This window comes from Triticum dicoccoides, chromosome 4A (assembly GCF_002162155.2).
Source record: "Triticum dicoccoides isolate Atlit2015 ecotype Zavitan chromosome 4A, WEW_v2.0, whole genome shotgun sequence".
Lineage (NCBI taxonomy): Eukaryota > Viridiplantae > Streptophyta > Magnoliopsida > Poales > Poaceae > Triticum > Triticum dicoccoides.
In genome coordinates this window covers 587,329,331-587,349,376 of record NC_041386.1, presented here as the reverse complement: position 1 = coordinate 587,349,376, position 20,046 = coordinate 587,329,331, and the positions used below count along the sequence as shown (strand labels likewise).

At 50.1% G+C, this 20,046-nt stretch overlaps 1 protein-coding gene across 3 annotated transcripts; it reads right to left on the bottom strand.

Annotated features, from left to right (window-relative positions):
- Positions 1–233: 233 nt before the first annotated feature.
- On the bottom strand, positions 234–5,341 carry LOC119287015 (protein UPSTREAM OF FLC-like). 3 transcript variants are annotated; one of them, XM_037566491.1, is made up of 8 exons: positions 4,509–5,340; positions 4,347–4,405; positions 3,894–4,119; positions 3,701–3,770; positions 3,471–3,586; positions 2,432–3,356; positions 628–926; positions 234–524 (listed from the first exon to the last, which is right to left on the bottom strand). In XM_037566491.1, exons 3-7 carry the CDS (start codon positions 4,051–4,053, stop codon positions 656–658), a joined length of 1,542 nt encoding a protein of 513 aa, XP_037422388.1. In that variant the 5' UTR covers positions 4,054–4,119; positions 4,347–4,405; positions 4,509–5,340; the 3' UTR covers positions 234–524; positions 628–655. The 3 variants fall into 3 exon arrangements, 2 of the variants coding, with proteins under 2 accessions (XP_037422388.1, XP_037422387.1); XM_037566490.1 differs by having other exon boundaries at positions 660–926; XR_005140740.1 differs by lacking the exon at positions 234–524 and adding an exon at positions 1,287–1,386 and having other exon boundaries at positions 812–926; positions 4,509–5,341.
- Between the last annotated feature and the right edge of the window lie 14,705 nt (positions 5,342–20,046).

The window sequence follows — 20,046 nt, the reverse complement described above, 5'->3', positions numbered from 1 at the left end:
ATTGTACCAAATATTACACTTTTTTATCAATATAATTAGCCATTCTATAAAAAACTACTCCTAATACACATGCATTTCTTATGCTGAAGAAAAGTTAAACATGCATTTCCTGTTTCTAGTGAGTTTTTTAATGCAAAAAACACCTATCAACGCACATAATTCTGGTAAGCACAGATTAAACCATAAAGCTTTGGCATTAACAGGCACTTACCCAACTAATAACGAGCACAAAATGGCATTAACAGGCACTTACTACAACTGATAACAAGGACAAAATTTCAACCAAACCAAAGAACAGACAAAAAAAAATACATTACACCTGAAGAATAAAGCTAACATACTACACATCTCAAGAAAGAAAACACAAATTCGTCAGTAACTCATTCATCATCTAAAGAAGCAAAGAGAACGCCACGTCACGCGGCCAGGTCAGCTGCAAGTCCAGGAGGCTTCAGAATGCATCTTCGTCACCGTCGTCGCAGGGCACGGTGCACTGGATCACGACGCGAGCTCCCGACAACAACCTGCGCACACAATCCACAACAAAAACCTCAATACCATCATCGCATATCGTGCGGGATATTCGATATGTTGCAAAGGGAATATTTCAAAGCATCGAGTGCATACCCAGTGCAGTGACAAAAAGTTGGAGCACTTAACTTTCCTCGATCTTGACGAGCTTCTCCTTGTTCTCCTTCCTGAAGGACTCTACCCTCGACGACGCGTCGGTGAACCGCCTGCTCCCGCCGTCTATCGAGTCCGGCCCGGCCGAGGAGCTCCTCCGGCAGTCCGACACCGGGGACTTCTGCATCTCACTCTTCGGGTGCAGCAAGGATGACAGTATCGGCGTCCGGGGCAGGCACCTCGAGCGCGGTACCATCTCTTCTTCGTCGGGCCCCGCACAGTCGCAGAGGTTCTCGCCGCCCCTGTGAGATCATTCATGGTCAAGAACACCACCACATGAATGAATTAACTGAAAACCGATGAAACTCGCATGGTAAGCAAGTAAGGTCCCAGGCAAATGACAAGGAAAAGTTACTGCCTCTGAACTGAAACAACTGTTGTGCCAACGACCAAATCTCCTGCTAACAAAATTCAGACGTATCTTACCTAAATCTTTTGGATTCTAATAGGGTGAAACAGAAAATGGTCCAGCCGGGATCGGGATCGGCGCATGAACTGCGCTGGCATTTGCAGTACAGTTCACGGATCTGTCCGTCTATAACAGTGACAATTCTTCTAGGATAGCAACAAACACTGTTGATCAGTATGAAGCAATAGGATACCTGCTACTCCTACATTTTCAGTTGAGCAACTGAAGAATCTCGCCAGCCAGCTATGTAGTGTGGTCCTCTACACTATATCTGACATATGCTCGTGTTGTGGCTGGCAATGAACAAGTGAAGTTACTGCCACAGAATTAAAGCTGTAGAATTGGAGTAGTGACAAAAAGGAGTAACAGGAGGCTGCCCTGTTGGGGGGCAAAATCTTCACACGAAAATTGTCACCCTTTACTTTCAGTAACTCCTGCTTGCACCAATCTTCACGTTCTTTATCTACTACTAACTAACCGTAATTTGTAGCACAGGGCAAACTATGTATGGTACTGTCCAAAACAAAACTACCAAGGCGAAACGGGCAAAAGTAAAATTTCCGCTCTCTTAGTAGGCGCATCTACCAATTTTGCAATGTCCTGACCTCAGTTTTTCCAGTAGATTCCCTGTACTTTGTTACTCCCTCCGTAAACTAATATAAAAGCGTTTAGAATACCAAAATAGTGATCTAAACGCTCTTATATTAGTTTACAGAGGGAGTATTTTGTTTGCTACATGGATGCCAGCTGCACCATGGCAACACAGGACATGATCGTCTAGTGCCGTTGGCACCGAGCTAACTGCAAAATGGCCTCATCTAGAGTCTGGGCATCACTAAATGACGGAAAAGCAATGGTCCTTGAATTCATAAAATCTATATGGTACGTGGCTCTTTTCCTATCTCTAAATTCTCCGAGCCCAGCCTAAGCCCCCACCCCTTTCTGTGGACATTATGCGCAACTCAATGCTCTTAAATGAGCAATCACTGCAAAAGTTCAGCTTCAATATCCATATTTCAAACGCTAACATCTCATGACCACAAAGTACAGATGATTTTGCAAAATGAAGCACCCAATCAATCAAATCTAAGTTGGCATGCTAAAAACACCAAGGTAAAGTATGAAGCTGTCAAGTATTTTCTGAGACAGCAAAACCGCTACAGAATTAGCCAGAAATTTTGAATGGCCACTGAACCTAATGTGCTGTTTTCTCAACCAGTGCCATAGCCCAAGTAACACAAATAGCCTTAAATTATCTGAGCACAGAAGGGAAAAATTATAAATTCTAAGTTATTTAAGCACAACCGAAATGTAATGTGGAAGCACTGGAAATTTTACCTTTCTGCATTGTAGGAAGAAGACCGCTTAAGCACCGAGTGCCTCTCGGTGGGAACGTCTCTCTGCGTCTTGGTCTCAATAATGCTCCCACTAAAATACTCCTTATCTTCAATCCGTGTCCCAATGAATCTGGGGTTCTCTGATAGGTAATCGAGCTCACCCATCATCATGGAGCGAGAAATCAGCGGCGATGGGAACTTCAAGTTTGGGAACCTTGGCTTGTAAGCCCCAACAAGCCCAATGTTGTCATGATCCTTGACTGAAAGTGAACCACAGGTGATGAGCTGCATCAGCACATTCGCCGGCCTCAGCTTCGGGCAGGTCGGCACGACAATGTCGTCCTCTTCCAGGATCCTGAAGCTGTTGGCTGACGCGTTGTCGGCTCGTATCAACGACTCCAAGCTCTCGGACTTTCCATGGGTTGAAGCCATGCTCAGTGGGGTGGCACAGTGGGACATGACATCCCTGGAGATCCCCTGGAGCTCGGCCGACCGGCGAGGATGGCTCTGCTGCCGGTACTCGGTGACCTCACGGACGTCATGATCAGTGCTCAGGCTCTTCTTATGCATCTCAGGTACTCTCCGAGCCGACCTTCTCCCGAGATCATCGGTTTGAGTTGCGGCATCCATCAAACCGGTGGGCTTGAAAACCCTGAATTCTGCCGGCGTCGGCCGTGACATGACAGTCCTCTGAGGCTCCGATTCCGGCGACATTGTCTCCGAGGAGGTGCCCCGGCACGGCGAGGGGGAGTCGTCCTCCTCTCGCGAAGGCACCGAAGGCACGCGCCGAGGCTTGGCTTCTCTAACTGTCACACTAGGTGGGGAGGAGGAGAAGGAGGCCTCCCTTGACCGAGGCAACCTTGTACTACCCTCTTTCTGCCTGCTCTGCTGCTTCTGGTTGCCATTACTGCCATGGTGAAATTGACCTGCATATTTAAACAAACGGGCAAAAGATGGTATGGCAACACCAATCAGCACTCAAGTTCCCAGGCAATGTTCACAAGAGCAAATGGCAGCTCGAAGGGAACCAAAAAAATTACCTGAAGAAGGTTGGTCCAGGATCTCGGAGCCCTTGAGCACGTACTCGCCGTCGGTGGCAGGGAGGACGAGGTCGTCCTCGGCGAGATCATGCCACACGAATCCGTTCTTGTAGCTCCTGTTCAAAAATTCAGAAAACTTTTTGTCAAGCTCGCCAAAGTTCAGACAACTCATGGAGTGCATGGAGTTCAGAAAATTCAGAGAATTTCGCTTGGTTGCTTGGTTGGTTTACCTCTTGCAGGACCAGGAGTACATGGAGGCCATGCCCTTGCCGCGCACCATGTTGAGGTGCCGAATCACATCTGCGCACCAAAGCAATCAAGCAAGCAATCAATCAAGCAATCGCCATTACACAAGTTGCAGTACAAGCAGACTGATTGCGCTCCACGCGGGGGCCATGTGGCGGCGTCCGTCCGTGCACTGACCTCTGAGGTAGAGCCCCTCGGAGGAGGAGGGCGCCGGCACCTCGACGAAGTGCGGGTGCTCGAGGTGGCGGCTCCGCGTGAGGTAGTACACCACCGGCACCTTCCTCGCCGGCGGCCTCTGCCGCTCCGGGCTCCGCGGCCGCCTCCCCCGGCCCTCCATCCCCCCCGGCGAGACCGAAGCACCTCTCCCCCACCCTCGGCAATGGCAGACTGCCAAAATGTACACCTGCAAGATCGCGGAGCCAGCGTCAATTCGCCTGGCCGGCTCGAAATCAGCGCCGGAGGGGACTAGCAGAGCATCCAAAGAAAAAGGTGTTTGGACTCTTGCGGCTGTTCCGTCCATCCATCCATCGGGCGGCACAAAATACAAGATCATGGCCAGAATTGGCTCGCCGGGTGCCACCAAAATCTGGTAGCTTCCCGGCGAGCAAGAAAACAGCGGGGCGGGGTTACCTCCGAGACGGCGGAAGCTTTCGAGAATGGAGGAATCACCCGGCGCGCGCCTCCAGAACCTGCATTTTTATTTTCCTTGGAGCAATCAGAGGAGAGCAGAGAGGGAATTCTGCTACTCCAAGAAGAAATCGCTGGTGCTAGGTAGGCGCTGGATAGAGGTACCTGAAGGGCTGAACCTGAAGGCTCCGGCCAAAATTCAATCCCGCTTGCCGCACAGGAGGTGGGCGACTGAAGTGGAGACGGCTGCGGCGCAGGAGCTTTTATTGGAGCCGCGGTTGCGGAGGACAGCAAGGGCCAAGCAAACGAGGGGGAAGCGTGGCTGGATGAGAGAGGAGAGAGATGGGGAGGAGGAGGAGGAGGAGGAGTAGGGGGGATAACAATAAGAGGGTGGCTCCAAGATTGAAACTTTTTGGACAGGGTGCGGGTGCGAGGGCGTGGGCGGGCAGGGGAACACGAGGACAAGCAGATGGCTCCAAGCCCGGGGAAAAGCTCCCAGCGGGACGGAAGCAGAGCAGATCGAGCACGCACGAGAAGGGCAACAGCGGGAGCGAGACGGAGGGGGAATCTCTGAGCGAGAGCTGCCGAGGAAGGAAGGGAGGGCATTAATGGCGGGCATGGAGCTGCATTGCGAACTTTTATCGAGCAGGGGATGGGCGAGGGCTCAGAGAGAACTTTTTTGCGCAGGACAGGCGAGTAACTGCTGCGGGGGGAGAGCCGGAGAGGCGGGGAAGGGAAGGTCGCCGTCCTCGGCGGGCAGGCAGCAGGGCTACGTGCGGTGCAGTGCAGCGCGCGTCAGGGCAGAGCAGGGAGCATGGACCATGGAGAGGGACGGGACGAGCGCGAGGTCAAACGGCACGGCCGGGCAGAGGGAGGAGTGCACTACTGTTGAACTGAGCTGGTGGGTGAGACGGCGGTGGACGGACGGACGGACGGCGAGCGGTTGTGGCGGGTGAGTGACGAGGGAGGGGGCGCGTGACGTACGAGGCGCGCTTTTGGCGGAGTGGGTGGCAATGGCGGGCATTTAATGCGTGTCGTCGGGGAGGCCATTGGTGGCGCCCGGTGCGGTGGTGATTGGCGAGATCGAGGTCGGCAGGGCAGGGCCAGGTGCACGAGCCCACGGTGTTCCTTTGGCCGGTGATCGTTTCGGAATTTTGCAGAGATTTTGCAGGGCTATTTCCTTGTGGAAACTTTTCCTCCTGGGGGGTTCTCTCCCTTGCACGCGGTGATTCAGTGATGAAAAGCAATCCATTGATCCACGTTTGGAGAATATAAACAATCCTTTGCCTACTCGAGTCCATGTGCTCTCCACCGCACGTTGACCACCTAACGTTAGGCGAATCCAAACGGTTTTTTTGGGACATGATTGACTTTTTTTCTCAGTTTTTTTCGAGAAGAAAGGGAGGTTTCATTACAATGCAATAATAGGGTTGCATTCACTCGTGAATCCATGGGGTGCTTCGACAGGCTCAAGCTCCTCCTCCAAAAATTGGAAAGAAAGAAAAAACTAGTATTCATCACAGATCATAAAGGTCATCTGGGTTGCACGCTCCAGACCCACCACTTGTCGCAGATCGAACATCCGAAGGAGATGCCATAGCAATCGAACTCCGGGGAGAGTTGATCGGGAACTCAGCGGCGAGGCGATCACTGAGAGGAGGTCAAAACCCTAGCCGCCGCCGCCGCCGCCTGCCTAAGGGAGACATCGTACGTGTGCATGTGCATGTACTACTAGTGATGATTGCCTCAGTAAACCTAATCCATTTCACAGAGAAGGCAATACGTACAATATCGAGTGTAACCGTAACACTGGACATTTCATCAGTTTTAGGGTAGGCGTCTGTCAGTTTCCCCCACTCGAGCAGAGCGGTGGACCAATATGATGCGCTCTAGTGCTGCTACTAGTCCGTGTAGAGAGGTCCCAGAGCGGAAAAGCATTTAGCGCATAGAGAAAAGTACCCATCTTTTTTACGGTGGTAGCCTCGAGTGTGTACTTGGAGCGCCTTTTTCAATAAATAAATAGTCCTCCCACTGAGTCAATGCTAGGAGGGTCGTCTGCCAATGCCTAGGATTGTCTGCGGGTGGAGGACACCCCGTATGAGCCCCATACGTCTACTTTTTAGGCTGGTTGTAATGGTAGTATCATAGCTAGTATCATGCATGCCAACTAGGCAACTTTGATGAGGTGTCATAGCATTAAATGAATAAAGAAAGGGTGTAGTATCATATCATGATACCGTATCATAATAAATGATATGCTACTTTGTGTCATGCATGACAATAAATAGAGTACTACATGATACTAATATACGATACTATACATTAGGGAGGTAGTATCATACACTAGTATCATATGCATGATACTAGTGTATGATACTCCCCATTACAACCAGCCTTAGTAGGCATTGAATAAAAAAAGGCTCATGTCATTGCCTCCTAGTAGTAGTATCAGGGCATCTCCAGCCGCGCCTCCACGAAGGCCTCCCAGACGGTTTTTTTGCGTCGGCATCGAAAAAACGGCCCAGTCGCGCCCTCATGAGCCCGATTTTCGCCGGCCTGGGTCGAAAACAGCGCCGGCGGACCCAGGCCGAACCCGGCGCGCTCGGGGGCGCCGAGGCGAACTGTTTTGGCGCGAAAAAGTCGCGGGCCAGCCGCGTCAGGGACACGGCGGCTCGTCTTCCCCCAACTGCCTCGGTTCCCGTGGGGAATCAATGGCAAGGCTGCCGCCGGTCAGCCTTGCCGTTGATTTCTCACGGGCGGCGCGTCACGGGACGGCGCGTCGACGCCTCCCCTCCCTCGCACGCGTACACACGGGCGCAGAGCGACTATAAAAGCCGGCGGTCGCCTGTGCCCACACCAGACTCGCCCCTCGCCGCCGCCCAGCCCCTCTCTCTCCGTCTCCGTCTTCCTCTCCCGAGCGCCACCGGCAGCCCCTCTCTCTCCCTCTCTACCACCGCCGAGCCCGTCGCCATGGCAGAGCGCTTCCCTAGAGATGAGGCGGCGGCGAATGGCTTCGGCCGCCGTTCGCTCCGCGAACAGGAATCCTGGCTCATGTTCCAGGCGAACATCCCGCGCGCCGCCGGACATGCGCGTCGGGCCGACGGGGTGGCGGCTCAGCGACAGGGGAGTGCCCGTTCCCCCGTTACCCAACGCCGTGGCGAAGCCCAGGTACTTCGCCGAGGAGGTCGAGGTCGCGCGCGCCTCCTTGACCGACGACGAGCGCTCCCTCCCCTAGTACACCGCCGGCAATCACGCGGCTTGGGCGACGTACTTCCAGCGCCGCCAGCAGCAGCGCCTGGCCTCCACCAACGGCGCGCTGGGGGTCGGCGGCGTGAAGAACAGCGAGGGGCGCCGCCTGTGGTGGGGCGTCCCCGGCTGCACGCTGGATGGCATGCTGGCGTATCTCGACGGCGGCAACAACCCGCCGTTGACCTATCCTGCGACGGGGGCTGCCCCGTCGCAACACCGACGCGCATGGGCGCCAAGGAGGTTCGCCTCCTCCTCGTCTTCCTCCTCTCGCTCATCTTCCCACTCCTCCGGTTCTCCGGCGCTTCTCGGCGTCAAGGCCGAGCCCGCGGCGGAGACGCCAATCAGTCGGCGCACTAGCAGCGTCGGCATCGTCATCAACGAGGGCGGCCGGCGCGCCTCCTCCTCGTCGGCTCCTCCGCGTTTCGTCAAGCCAAAGATGGAGCCGGGGCTGGCGCCGGTGAAGGCGGAGTTCGACGACAACGACGCGGCCCTAGAATGGGCGTGCCAGGACTCCATTGCGATGGAGAAGGCACGCCGGAAGAAGGAGAAGGAGCGCCAGCGTGCCGCCCTACGCCGCTTCGAGGAGCGCCGACGCGGCCGCGATGAAGACGGGGTCGTCGTCTTATGCAACAGCGACCACGACGACGACGCGCCGCCGCCAGTCCGCCATGGCGACGCCGGGCAGGGGTCCAGCAGGGGCGCCTGCGTCAAGGAGGAGAAGGCCGACGACGACGATGGCGGCGACGACTTCAGCCCCTTTCTTTTTTAGATTAGGTTAATGTAATGAAAATGCGCGAATTTCACCGAAATTTGTCATGTTTGACCGAAATTTAACTAGTTTTTATCATAACTTCGCCGAACGGTCCTTCTTTTTTTATTTTAATACGCGCCTGGGGACGGCCCTGGGGGCCGACGGCTGGGGACCGACTCGCCTCCAGGGCCATTTTTTGCGCCGGCTCACCCCCAGGCGGCGCTTTTAGACGCCCCCTGGGGGGCCAACGGCTGGAGATGCCCTCATCTTTCCACATCAGTCCTGGAGGCTCATTTGCGTGTGACACTGTCGTGTCGTGTGGGGAACTTCTCGTCAGCCGTATGTCTTTTTTCTCGAGAAACTTTTAATCTATTCATCTTCGATCATGGCAATATAACGAATGCCAGAAATAATAAAAATTCATACTAGTACAGTGTTGTTTGTAGTTTAGCTCGTGGCGCCACGCTGCCGGGCGCTGGCAATTGCTAAGCCTAAACAAAGCTAGCGCGCGTCCATTTTGTTCAGTCAAGCAGGCTGAAGCTGCTGTTGAGGATTTGGTTGTTGGGTGTGTGATTGGGGTGCTTTTGCGGAGTTTGTCTTCCGCTCTAGAGATTAGGGCGGCCATAGCTGGTAGCAGCTTCGGGAATGTTTTACGTTATTTTGTCACATGCAATGCTCTCCTTAGAAATAGAAATAGAAATAGAAATAGAAATAGAAATATAATAGCTCGGAACGAATTTGACTTTACCTATAAAGCGGGACGAAAGCATATTTACATACCCGTCCCGCTGTCCACACAACGGATGACAATGAGCATCTTGGGAAACTTTGATCCGCAATCAAGTTCTTGTGGTGAAGATTTGATCAAGTGTTCAACCTATAAAGGTACTCCCTCCGGTCCTTTTTTGCTCTGCATATTAGAATTTTCTGAAGTCAAACTTCACAAAGTTTGACCGTATTTATATGAAAAATATATCAACATCTGCCATGTTAAAGTTATATAATATGAAATTTTAAGTCATGACACATCTATTGATATTGATTTCAGGTTGCGAATGTTGGTACTTTTTTTTATAAAATTGGTCAAACTTTACGAGGCTTGACTTGAGTCAAATCTTATATGCGAACTAAAAAGAACCAGAGGGAGTACAACAGCCAGCCAAAATCATTGATCTTGTTTTTTCACCCTTGATTATCATATGGTCATCATCCCTGGATCCGGTGGCGTTTCTATGTGTAAGCCGTGGGGTCAGTTGACTCCATAACTTTTGAGAAAAATAACCTAAGAACACCATACACTTATTGTATATTGTGAAGATTTATTTTTCAAAAAAATTAGCGATGGCCCAATGGAATTTTTTGGGGTGGCTTCGCCACTGCCTGGATCAGAGAGGTCATTTTTTTTTTTTTGCGATGAGGATCAGAGAGGTCATTGGAGAGCAAGCTAGTAAACCTAGATGGAGAAAGTGCGGACATTTTGCTTGTAATACATTACATGATATATATCTCGCTTTAACGATTCTGTTTGTGTTTCTAACATGTATTGGGCTACAAAGAGAACGTTGCAAAGGGGCGTGTGCGAGTACCAGACCGGGAGGTCCAGTGCACTAAATCATTGTACTACTAGGTGCCAAATTCCACTGAAATCCTGCATTCTAGCATGACCACCCACGTCTATGGATAGGTTGGTGGCGCGTCCCTCTTGTCCATACCATACACACCGTGCGCAAGCAAGCATGATGAAGTAGAGCAGCAGCTCCCGGTCTCCAGGTCCACGTAAACATGACGAGACGATCAGAGGCTCAGAACTCCGCTGGCTTTTGGCCATGCATGCATGCATGGTAAATTGAACGGGATGAAAAGGGAAGGACAAGGCCGGCTAGAATTTCGGATTTAACTGCTTCCATATTTTTCAAACCGAGTCAAGGAGTCAAAAAACGACTGCGGCTCCGGGGCCACTCCTTAGGATACATGCATGAGACCTCTCTCGCTCGTCATCAACAAGGTCGGCCGGCTCCAATATGGAAGCAGTGGCATCACCGTGTAAGTGGCTTGTTTTGGGGGCAGTTCCATGGTCTAGAGATCTCGACGTAACTTTTTCCACGAGTGGGATGGTTCATACTTATGGTAACATTTATTACAATTAAAAAAGCAGACGGGGGCATGAGGGCGGATATTATGGCCATGTTCAATGTCGCTTTAAATAGACGCAAACGAGGCGTGACGGTGAGATTTGGTGCCAGATTTTTCAAACCGAGTCAAGGAGGCAAAAACAATGACCGAGGCTCCGGGGCCGGTCCTTGGGGGCACATGCACGAAACCTCTTTCGCCCGTCATTAACAAGGTCGGCCGGCTCCGGTATGGAAGCAGCGACAGCACCGCGCGAGTGGCTTGTTTTGGCGACAGTTCCGTGGTCCAGAGATCTTGACGTAATTTTTTTTTTCATGATTGGGATGGTTCGTACTTCTGGTAACCTTTATAATTTATTATAGATCCGGATCTTTTCTAAAACGATGAAAAAGAAAAGCAAACGGGGGCGTGAGGGCGAACATTATGGCCATGCTCAATGTCGCTTTGATCGTTTCCTAGTGTCTGACCATCATACTTTACCAGAAGCAGCAGCAGCAGCGGCAGAAAGAGAAGTGTTGCACAGTATAATAGCAGCAGTGCTAAAATAAATACACAACCGCAGCAGAGAGGCGCAGGCAAAACGCCTAGGCGCATGTTAGTAGGGTCAACCTCGACCAGCACCGGCAGCGGCAGGCAAGCAACAGCGCTCCGGGCCTACATGAGTCCATACCGATATTTGAGTTGAAGATGAAATCACAATAAACATATATGTTTGGCTTCTCGACGATGTCTACGACACGAAACACCGGGCCTACATGATGCGCGAGAAGGAGATGGTAATAACGAGTAATCTAAATATTTTGCCTTAAGTTGAAATTTACATGCCCTAAGATTTGTCATTACTTGTTTTTTGCAGAAGCTTGAACCTTTGAAGATTCGGTATCACGGGGTCTCTGGTCCTGCCATGCCTTACGATGAGCGGTACACACCGTACATCAAGCAGGCAGGACTACTCCCGTGGATTCAGTTGGTCAGTCGGTCCACGCCATATCTGAACGCTCCACTGGTGTCCGCTCTTGCTGATCGGTGGAGGCCAGAGACGCATAGTTTTCATCTTCGGACTGGGGAGATGACCGTGACGCTCGAGGATGTCTCGTTGATCACCGGTCTTGCTATCGACGGATGCCTCTCTGTATGAGCACCGATTCTGATGGGTGGCGCGAGCAGATGATTGCTCTTATCGGTATGGCTCCTACCGAGGCTGAGGCTGATGTAGAGGAGGGAGAAGAGAAGAAGAAGAAGAAGGAAAGGAAAGCAGCCGGAGCTGCTTTCACGTGGATTCAAACTCACTTTGCGACGTGCCCTCCGGATGCCACTGATGACGTGATCCAGACACATGCTCGTGTCTACATGTGGTATGTTGTGTCGAGGACTTTGTTTCCTGACTCCACTGGCAAGAACGCTCCATGGATGTGGCTGAAGGCGTTGACCGTCTTCGATAGCAAATGGAGCTGGGGTTCAGCGACTCTTGCCTACTTGTACCGACAGGTAGTTGGTCTGTTTTGTGATCAACTCATTTCTTCATTAGCAATGCAAGCTTGCTATCAAGTTAACATTGTTTTTCTTTCATATGCAGCTGGACGATGCGTGTTGCAGGATCACAGATAGTGCAGGCATTGGTGGTAATATGCTTCTACTTTCTGTATGGAGCTGGGAGCGTCTGCCTGTTGGACGCCTGAAGAGCGTCAGGTTTAATCCTTGGTATGAAGATGAAGATGACGAATTACGGCGGCCCACTTGGGCTTACAAGTGGGATGTGGTTTCCGAGATGACGAACGATGTCAATCTCATGTACCAGAAGTACGTTGCCGAGTTGGACACGATTACGCCTGAGCAGGTAACGAGGTCATTACTTCAGTCATTTCTCATGTTTGCCTGAAAAAAATTCACCAATTTTGCATTGTTGCCCTATTTCATAGGTGGAATGGCAGCCATATGGCGCCGATGACAGACTTGGGTACACCCCGGAGTTTACCATCAACCCGATGTGCTTGCGGGATAGGGATCTCTGGCGTATGCGGTGCCCACTGATATGCAACTGGGCTGTTGAGTTTCATTTGCCACATCGTGTGTGTCGTCAGTTTGGTCTGTTCCAGCCTCACCCGCCGGAATGGATGGATACGGACAAAGCACTTCATAGGTAAGACAGCATGAACCGTATTGACTAAGCATCGTCACTCCTTGATTTTGCTAATGTTTGGTTTTGTACCATGCAGGTTGGACAGGAGAAGGCAGCGGAAAATAAAGGACTGGGACAAGCATCATGCTTTGTATGTTACCCGCTTCCAGCTTTGTGTGGAGGAAGCTCGTAGCAGTGCACGCGCCAAGCTTCGTGAGCATAGTCCACTTGCTTTTGATAACTAGATACGATGGCTTCTTGAAAATACTCGAGTTGAGATATGCCCGCCGGCATATAATGAGGATATTCTTGAAGAACCAGTAAACTTTGAGGATCTATCAAAGGGGAAGTACAACAGAGATGTCAGGGTAGGGCACGGAGTCTCTGCTGTTCCGGTGATTAACTATGTGGTAAAGTGTTTCTTCTTTACTTTCCCGTTGGCCGTATTACACATGTTTGAATGGCTAACGTGTTCATTCTTTCTCATCCGCAGCGCACCGAGATCAAGAAAGCAGCTGATGAGAGCCAGTCTATTCTGGAGGAAACACCGGTTGGAAAAGGCAATGATGATGGTCCACTACGAGCATTCCTCAAGGTACAAATCGCATTCACTATGAGAAGTAGTCTATGTTGCGGAGTTCATATCTTCCACACTTGTTCATGTTACAGCGTCAGGCCAGGAAGTTAAGGCGGTTATCGAATCTTCTCAGTTGCCGTGATCCCGAAATTGATGAACCATCTGCCTCTAGGTCTGGTACACCATCAGACCTCTCATCTCACCATCAGAGGGACGATGTGAGTTCCTCATATGCTTATCAGGATGATGAGGGTGCGGTCACCCAAGAGGTATGACTAATCCTTTAGATGTGATTCTCACTTGATTACGACGTCGGTCTTCACCATATTGTTTGATTGTGTGATAGCGCGATGAGCTTGATGATGACATGACTTTGGCGGACGCTCAACTTCGATCCCCATATGTGTTCAAGCCTAGGAAGTCCAGATGCCGGTACACACCCAACGACTTTGACAACAGAGGCAACCCAAAGGTGGTCGTAGGGACCTCGCGGATGGCTAGCTTGGATCATGAGGCGGAGGCGGAGGAGGAAGTGCAGGAAGAGGAGGCTCGTCCATCCAGGAAGAAGAAGATTGCCTGCAGGCGTGGCACCAGGAACACGCGCGGAAGGCATTAGTGTTTGTTACTATGGAAGTGCTCTCTTGTAGCCGCTTCGTTAGGTTGATGAACTTGTTGGGTTATGTTATATGTTGGTGAACTCTTACTATTGTGGTATTTGTGTTTCCGAACTAGTAGTGACGTTGAATTGTCCTAAATGATGTGATGTTCAAATTATTAGTTGTCTTTGTTCGGTATTTGTCCTAAATGATGTTGTCTTTGTTCGGTATTTGTCCTAAATGATGTTGTCTTTGTTCAGTTGAATTGTTCAGTATTTGTATTTGCCAAAATGGAATTTGTTTCTGTAGTTTGGCAGTTAACAGCACTGCAGCGCCTGACAGTCAGGCGCTGCACTGTACTATGCAGCGCCCAAAGCCTAGGCGCTGCACCTCACAGTGCAGCGCCCGTCCCATAGGCACTGCTTCACTGGCCATGGCTGCCCATAGGGCCACAGAAGGCTTTGAGCACTCAAGATCCACGAAAATTACCAAGTCATAGTGTAGCACCCCAGAGCAAGGCGCTGCACTTTACAGTGTGATGTCCGTCCGTTCGGCGCTGCATAGAACAGTGCAGCGCCTTTGTTTTGGGCGTTGCACGGTTGTTTACTGCAAAAACAGAGTTGACAGTACATTCATTTCACCGGAACATCATAATACTTACAATGACTGCATCATCACAACAATTTGAACAAACAAAAATTTTATGCCGATGAGTTCATAACTTAAGACAATTCAAACATTACTACGACATGGTTCACGACACATTCATTACAAATGACAAATGGCAGCTTGCCCTAGAAGATAGTTCACCAACATCTCACATGCCCTCACAAATTCACGACGAGTGCACCGAAGTGAAGTCCCTACTGAGTAGAGCGAGGCCATTTCCCCTTCTTGTCACGGGCCGAGTCCTCCTCTTGCGCCTCGCGAGCCTTTGCAAGCTTTCTTGCCCTCTCCTCCTCACGAGCAAGTTTCGCTTGGCATGCCCTCTCCTCCTCTCGTTTCTTCCGCTCCATCCTCTCCTTCTGACGACGCTCTTCCTCCAAGCCTCTTCGAAACGATTCTTTGAACCGCCGTTGCCGCCTAAGACAATCTTGGTATTGGTCCTTTTTGACATCTTCTGGCACTTCAAGATCTATCCACGTGAAGTACTTGCATAGAGGAGGCGGTGACTGCATACAAAATTTTTGTTAGTGTTGACACACATTTGATAGTAACATTTTACTTCTCGAGCTTACCGGTGGTTGGTCATAGGCGTTAGTTGGAAGTGCACGATCATAAGCATAGTTCGGGCATACAAAATATCTCCGCCCTTCCGTCCATGATTTATTTCGGTCGGTGGATACCTTCACCTTGCAAACATCTCCACACCAACATGGCGGGATGTTGGCATCTTTCTCCTTCACCTTGTCCAAAGATGCGTCCTCCCACTTGTTCGGCATGTCTTCTTGGTTAGCACACAGTGGCCTCATCATGGAACCGGATGAAGCCATGCCTATAAAACTGATAATTCTTGGTTAGCCCTAACCCCCACTTAACAATAACCACAATCCTAACCATAGCATAACCCTAACACCAACATCAAACACACATACCCCTAACCCTAGCATACCATGAAAGCCTAACCAACCCAAATTAGCAAAGAAACTTAACATCATTCAACAAATATTTGCAAATCCAAGCCAAAACTAGGGTTTCCCCAAAGTAGCAAGATTTGAGCAAATGTGACAATTCCTATGGACGAAAACGAGGGGAACGGAGGAGATTACCTTAAGGGAGGGTTTGGCTTCGAAATCCACGGTCAAATACTCCGGATCTGAGGAGGGTTTGAGAGGGGGGAGAGGAGGGCAGAGGGGAGGCACTGAGCTTCGGGTTTGTGTGGGGGTGGGGTTATGTGGGGTGGGGATGGGTGGGAGGGCGGTGAGTGCAGCAAATAGATGTCCAGTAGTGCAGCGCCTAAAGGGTAGGCGCTGCACTGTGGTGTGTGGCGCCTCTCCCTTTAGGCGCTGCACTACTGGACATCCCAGTCCAGAGAGCAACAGAAGCTTCCAGTATGTTTTCTGCCCAAAAAAATGCTAAGTGAGTGTGCAACGCTCAAGGGATAGGCGCTGCTCTGTACTGTGCAGCGCCCAGGCGTGAGGCGCTGCACATTACAGTGCAACGCCCCTCCCTTAGGCGCTGCAGACTGACTTAGCAAAATTTTGGGAGGGGCGCTACACTGTAATGTGCAGCGCCTCGGCCTTAGGCGCTGCACTATCTGCTGTTTTCATATACAAAGTGATTTTTATGTTTTGTGATTCACATAGATGGCACATAATCATATTCAAATCACATGTAGTAGTCCAAATCACATACTCATACACAAACAATTAGCCAAAAAGACATAGTCATTTACGTCTCATATCACATAGTAGCACATATTTTGGTTCATAGAAAAGGTCATGGTCCTTGTCCCTTCTTTTTCCTCTCTTCTTCTTCTTCTTCTTCTTCTTCTTCTTCTTCTTCTTCTCCCTCCTCCGACCACCAAGGGAGCTCACCTTTCGCCTCCGTGTCCTCCACCCCCTTCATTGTTTCCATACCTATGAAAATGTCAATATAATAGTTAGTCACACAATGCAAAATGACAACACAAGCATTGAGCCAAAAGAACAAGATCATAGTAAGTCACATACGGCAATGGTCCATTGAGCCAAGTGAACATTCCTCCACCACGGCCGCCGCCAAGGCCAAGATCACCACCACGGCCTCTACCACCACCACGGCCTAGACCACCACCACGGCCTCTACCGCCACCATGTCCTCTACCGCCACCACGGCCTAGACCACCACCACGGCCTCTGCCACCACCATGGCCAAGACCATCACCACGGCCTAGGCCTTCACCACGGCCAAGACCATCACCACGGTCTCTACCACCACCACCACGGCCTAGACCATCACCACGGCCTAGGCCTTCACCACGGCCAAGACCATTCCCACGGCCTAGGCCATCACCACGGCCTCTACCACCACCACGGCCTCTACCACCACCACGACCTCTTTGTTGCCTAGTGCCTCGTTGGCTTGTTTGACTTGGTTGGCTACTCCTTGGTTGACTTGGTTGGCTATCATTTACTTGGCTTGTGCTTGCATCATTTTTCTTTGATCTTTTTCTTGATTTGGAACAAGTTCTTGTGTTGTGTCCCCCATGACTGCAGTCCCCACAACGGGATTGCTCACGAGGCTCTTGGAATTGGCCGGTGCCGTATTCTCCACCACCACCACGGCCCCATCCGTCCATGTCACCTCTAAGACGCTTTGTCTTACGTCTTCCCCGTCTAACGACCTTCAATTCCGGGTCCGGCCATAGTTGAACTCCATGATACTCCAGCCATTGTGATTGGTCCAAGTATGGCTGAAACCCGGGAGCCCATGTATTCTTTACCGTCATGATTGAGAACTCGGACTCCCTCACGGTAAGAGGGTGATTGACGTCCACATTCCTAACACGGGCTGCATTTAACAAGTGCGAGCATGGGAGATGAAGCAACGATGGCCTCATGCAGCTGCAATCACACCGTGTTAGGGAGACCTTGAAAGCGCGGCCTCCGTGTTGGTGGCCATCATTTGTGGTTCCTCCAGGCTCTTTCACCTCATACTTCCACTCGCTGTCGTCATATAATACAGCTTCTTGGGAGTCTGTCTTTCATGATTGAAAGTCCAACCATTCTTCAACCTTTGGTGGGAAATAGTACTTGTGCTTATCCTTGTTCTCATCAGCAATCTTCTTATCCGTCTCCATTGAATACTTCAAAAAGTATCCATTCATCTTGTCAAATGTGTATTGAACTATTGCCGTCACGGGTAATGCACGTACACCCTTGAGCACCTTATTGAAGCATTCTGCCATATTGCTTGTCATTTGACCGTACCTCCGGCCATCTTCATCGAAAGCACTTGCCCACATATTCCTTTCGACAATGTTCTTACTGAGAAATTCATGACCACCGGGGTCAAGTTTCTTGTGTCTGAGCAATGCATTGAACAATGTGGCAAACCGCTTGTTGGTGAAAGCGAGACAACAATCTTGAAGATCATCAGCCAACTCCTTGATACCACATGCCCTATAGAAGTTTGCACAAAAGTGCCTCATGCACCATCGATGGTGCAACTTTCTATGTCCGGGAATGTCAACCACCACCGCATTTAGAATTCCTGGATGGCGATCCGATATGACACAAATTTCCCTTTCAGCCGGTAATACCCTTGTTCTCAATTAACGCAAGAACCACTCCCAGTTATCATTGTTCTCCACCTCAACCAAAGCGAAAGCCAAAGGCAACACCCGGTTATTGGCATCACTTGCTATTGCAACCAATAAAGTGCCCTTGTATTGTCCGGTCAAGAACGTGCCATCAATGGCGATGACGGGCCGACAATGCTCAAAAGCCCTCATGCATTGCTCAAAGGCCCAAAATGCACGGCCAAATACTCGGACGGTCCTCCCGTTGTGAATCAATGTTTGGTGCCCATGAGGCTCAACCACGTGAACCATGCCTGGGTTTGTGGTGGCCATAGCTAACAACAACCTAGGGAGTCGGTTGTATGCTTCCTCCCAATTGCCATACAACATCTTGAATGCGGCTTGCTTTGCCTTCCATGCCTTGCCGTACTTTACCTTGTAATGAAAGATGGCTTTCACAAGGTCAATGACACTCTTGATGCTCATTGTTGGAAGTGTGGATATTTGGTTGGAAAGCCTATAAGCGATGAACTCGGACGTGAGTTGTCTGTGTTGTTGGTACACAAGCTTGCCATCCACATTCTTGTGCTGGCACATGTGATTTGGTAGACAACTCACTATGCGCCAAGTGGGACCTCCTTTCCATGGCCTTGCACGCACAATCCATGGACAACTTGGCACTTCACATTTGACCGTGTAACACACATTGACGTCCGAGTTGGCCACTTTATGTGGACGATAATGCGTAACCGAGTAGTTGTCGAGCCACATATTCAATTCCAAGAAGGATTGAAACTCACAACCGGGATATATCCCGTTCTTGCCGTCTTCCAAATCACAGTGAGAACTTGGCCTAGCTCCAAGAGATATGCATTTGCCACCATCCACAACGGCTTCATCCGCGAGACTAAGATCCTTGAACAATGGTGTCTTGTGATCCCGCCCGAATACCTTCTTGAATGCTTGGGCCTCCTTCGGTGTGAACCCCTCCTCATCAACTTCTTCATCGGGACCATCGTCATCCGAGTCCGATGCATATGCACGGGAAAAAGGGATGGATTGGTCCATTGTCTCTTGCACATGATATTGGTCGAGATCACCCACATTGTTGTCATGGAGATCAACTTCGTCGTCATCCTCCTCGTACTCATCATTCTCCTCTTCAAAACCTTCATTTTGGTTGTTTGGAGTCGGGCTCAATGTTGGCCAATCTTGTTGCGTGAAATGAGGTTCACTCATTTGATCTTGGTTCATGGGTGGTGGAGTGCTAGCAACCAACGGGGAGGGGTTCCGGTTCAAGTCCAAATTCAAAGTAGACTCAACCTTCTTGGAGGCAAATAACTCAAGAGCCTTGTCTAGAGATTCGGCAACCGTCTCCTTGTATGCAACCCAACGTTGCTCGGAGTTCACACGCATTGTCTTCCAACGGATGTGCATTCCAAAACCAACATTATGCCTTCCCTCAAACTCAACAACGTCACTTGGGTCCATCCAATTCAAATCCTTCCTCACTTGGTCCAAGAGCTCCGCATAGCTTGGACTACTCTCAAACACCATGTCAAGCTCATCCGGGTCCGGCTCAACATTGCCTTTCAAAAAGGCCTCTTTATCCACATGATGAACATAAACACATGTTCTCCCCATCCCTACAATAATAAAAAACACACATATATCAAGTAAGTACTTAACAAAAAATATTTGCACAAAATACATATGCCATAACATATATATGAATTAATAACCCTAACCCCCACTTAACAATAACCACAACCCTAACCATAGCATAACCCTAACACCAACATCAAACACACATAACCCTAACCCTAGCATACTATGAAAGCCTAACCAACCCAAATTAGCAAAGAAACATAACATGATTCAATACAAATTTGCAAATCCAAGCCAAAACTAGGGTTTCCCCAAAGTAGCAATATTTGAGCAAATATGACAATTCCTATGGATGAAAACGAGGGGATCGAAGGAGATTACCTTAAGGGAGGGGTTGGCTTCGAAATCCATGGTCAAATACTTCGGATTTGCAAGATTTGAGAAGGATTTG

What these genes read in the sequence shown, in the direction of transcription:
- LOC119287015 (XM_037566490.1), bottom strand. Translation starts at nt 4,053, where the DNA reads ATGGAGGGCCGGGGGAGGCGGCCGCGGAGCCCGGAGCGGCAGAGGCCG. An exon ending in TACTCCTGGTCCTGCAAGAG is followed by an intron (nt 3,587 to 3,700) that starts GTAAACCAACCA and finishes ATTTTTGAACAG; the next exon opens with GAGCTACAAGAACGGATTCG. An exon ending in CTCGTCAAGATCGAGGAAAG is followed by an intron (nt 525 to 659) that starts TTAAGTGCTCCA and finishes TTGTGTGCGCAG; the next exon opens with GTTGTTGTCGGGAGCTCGCG.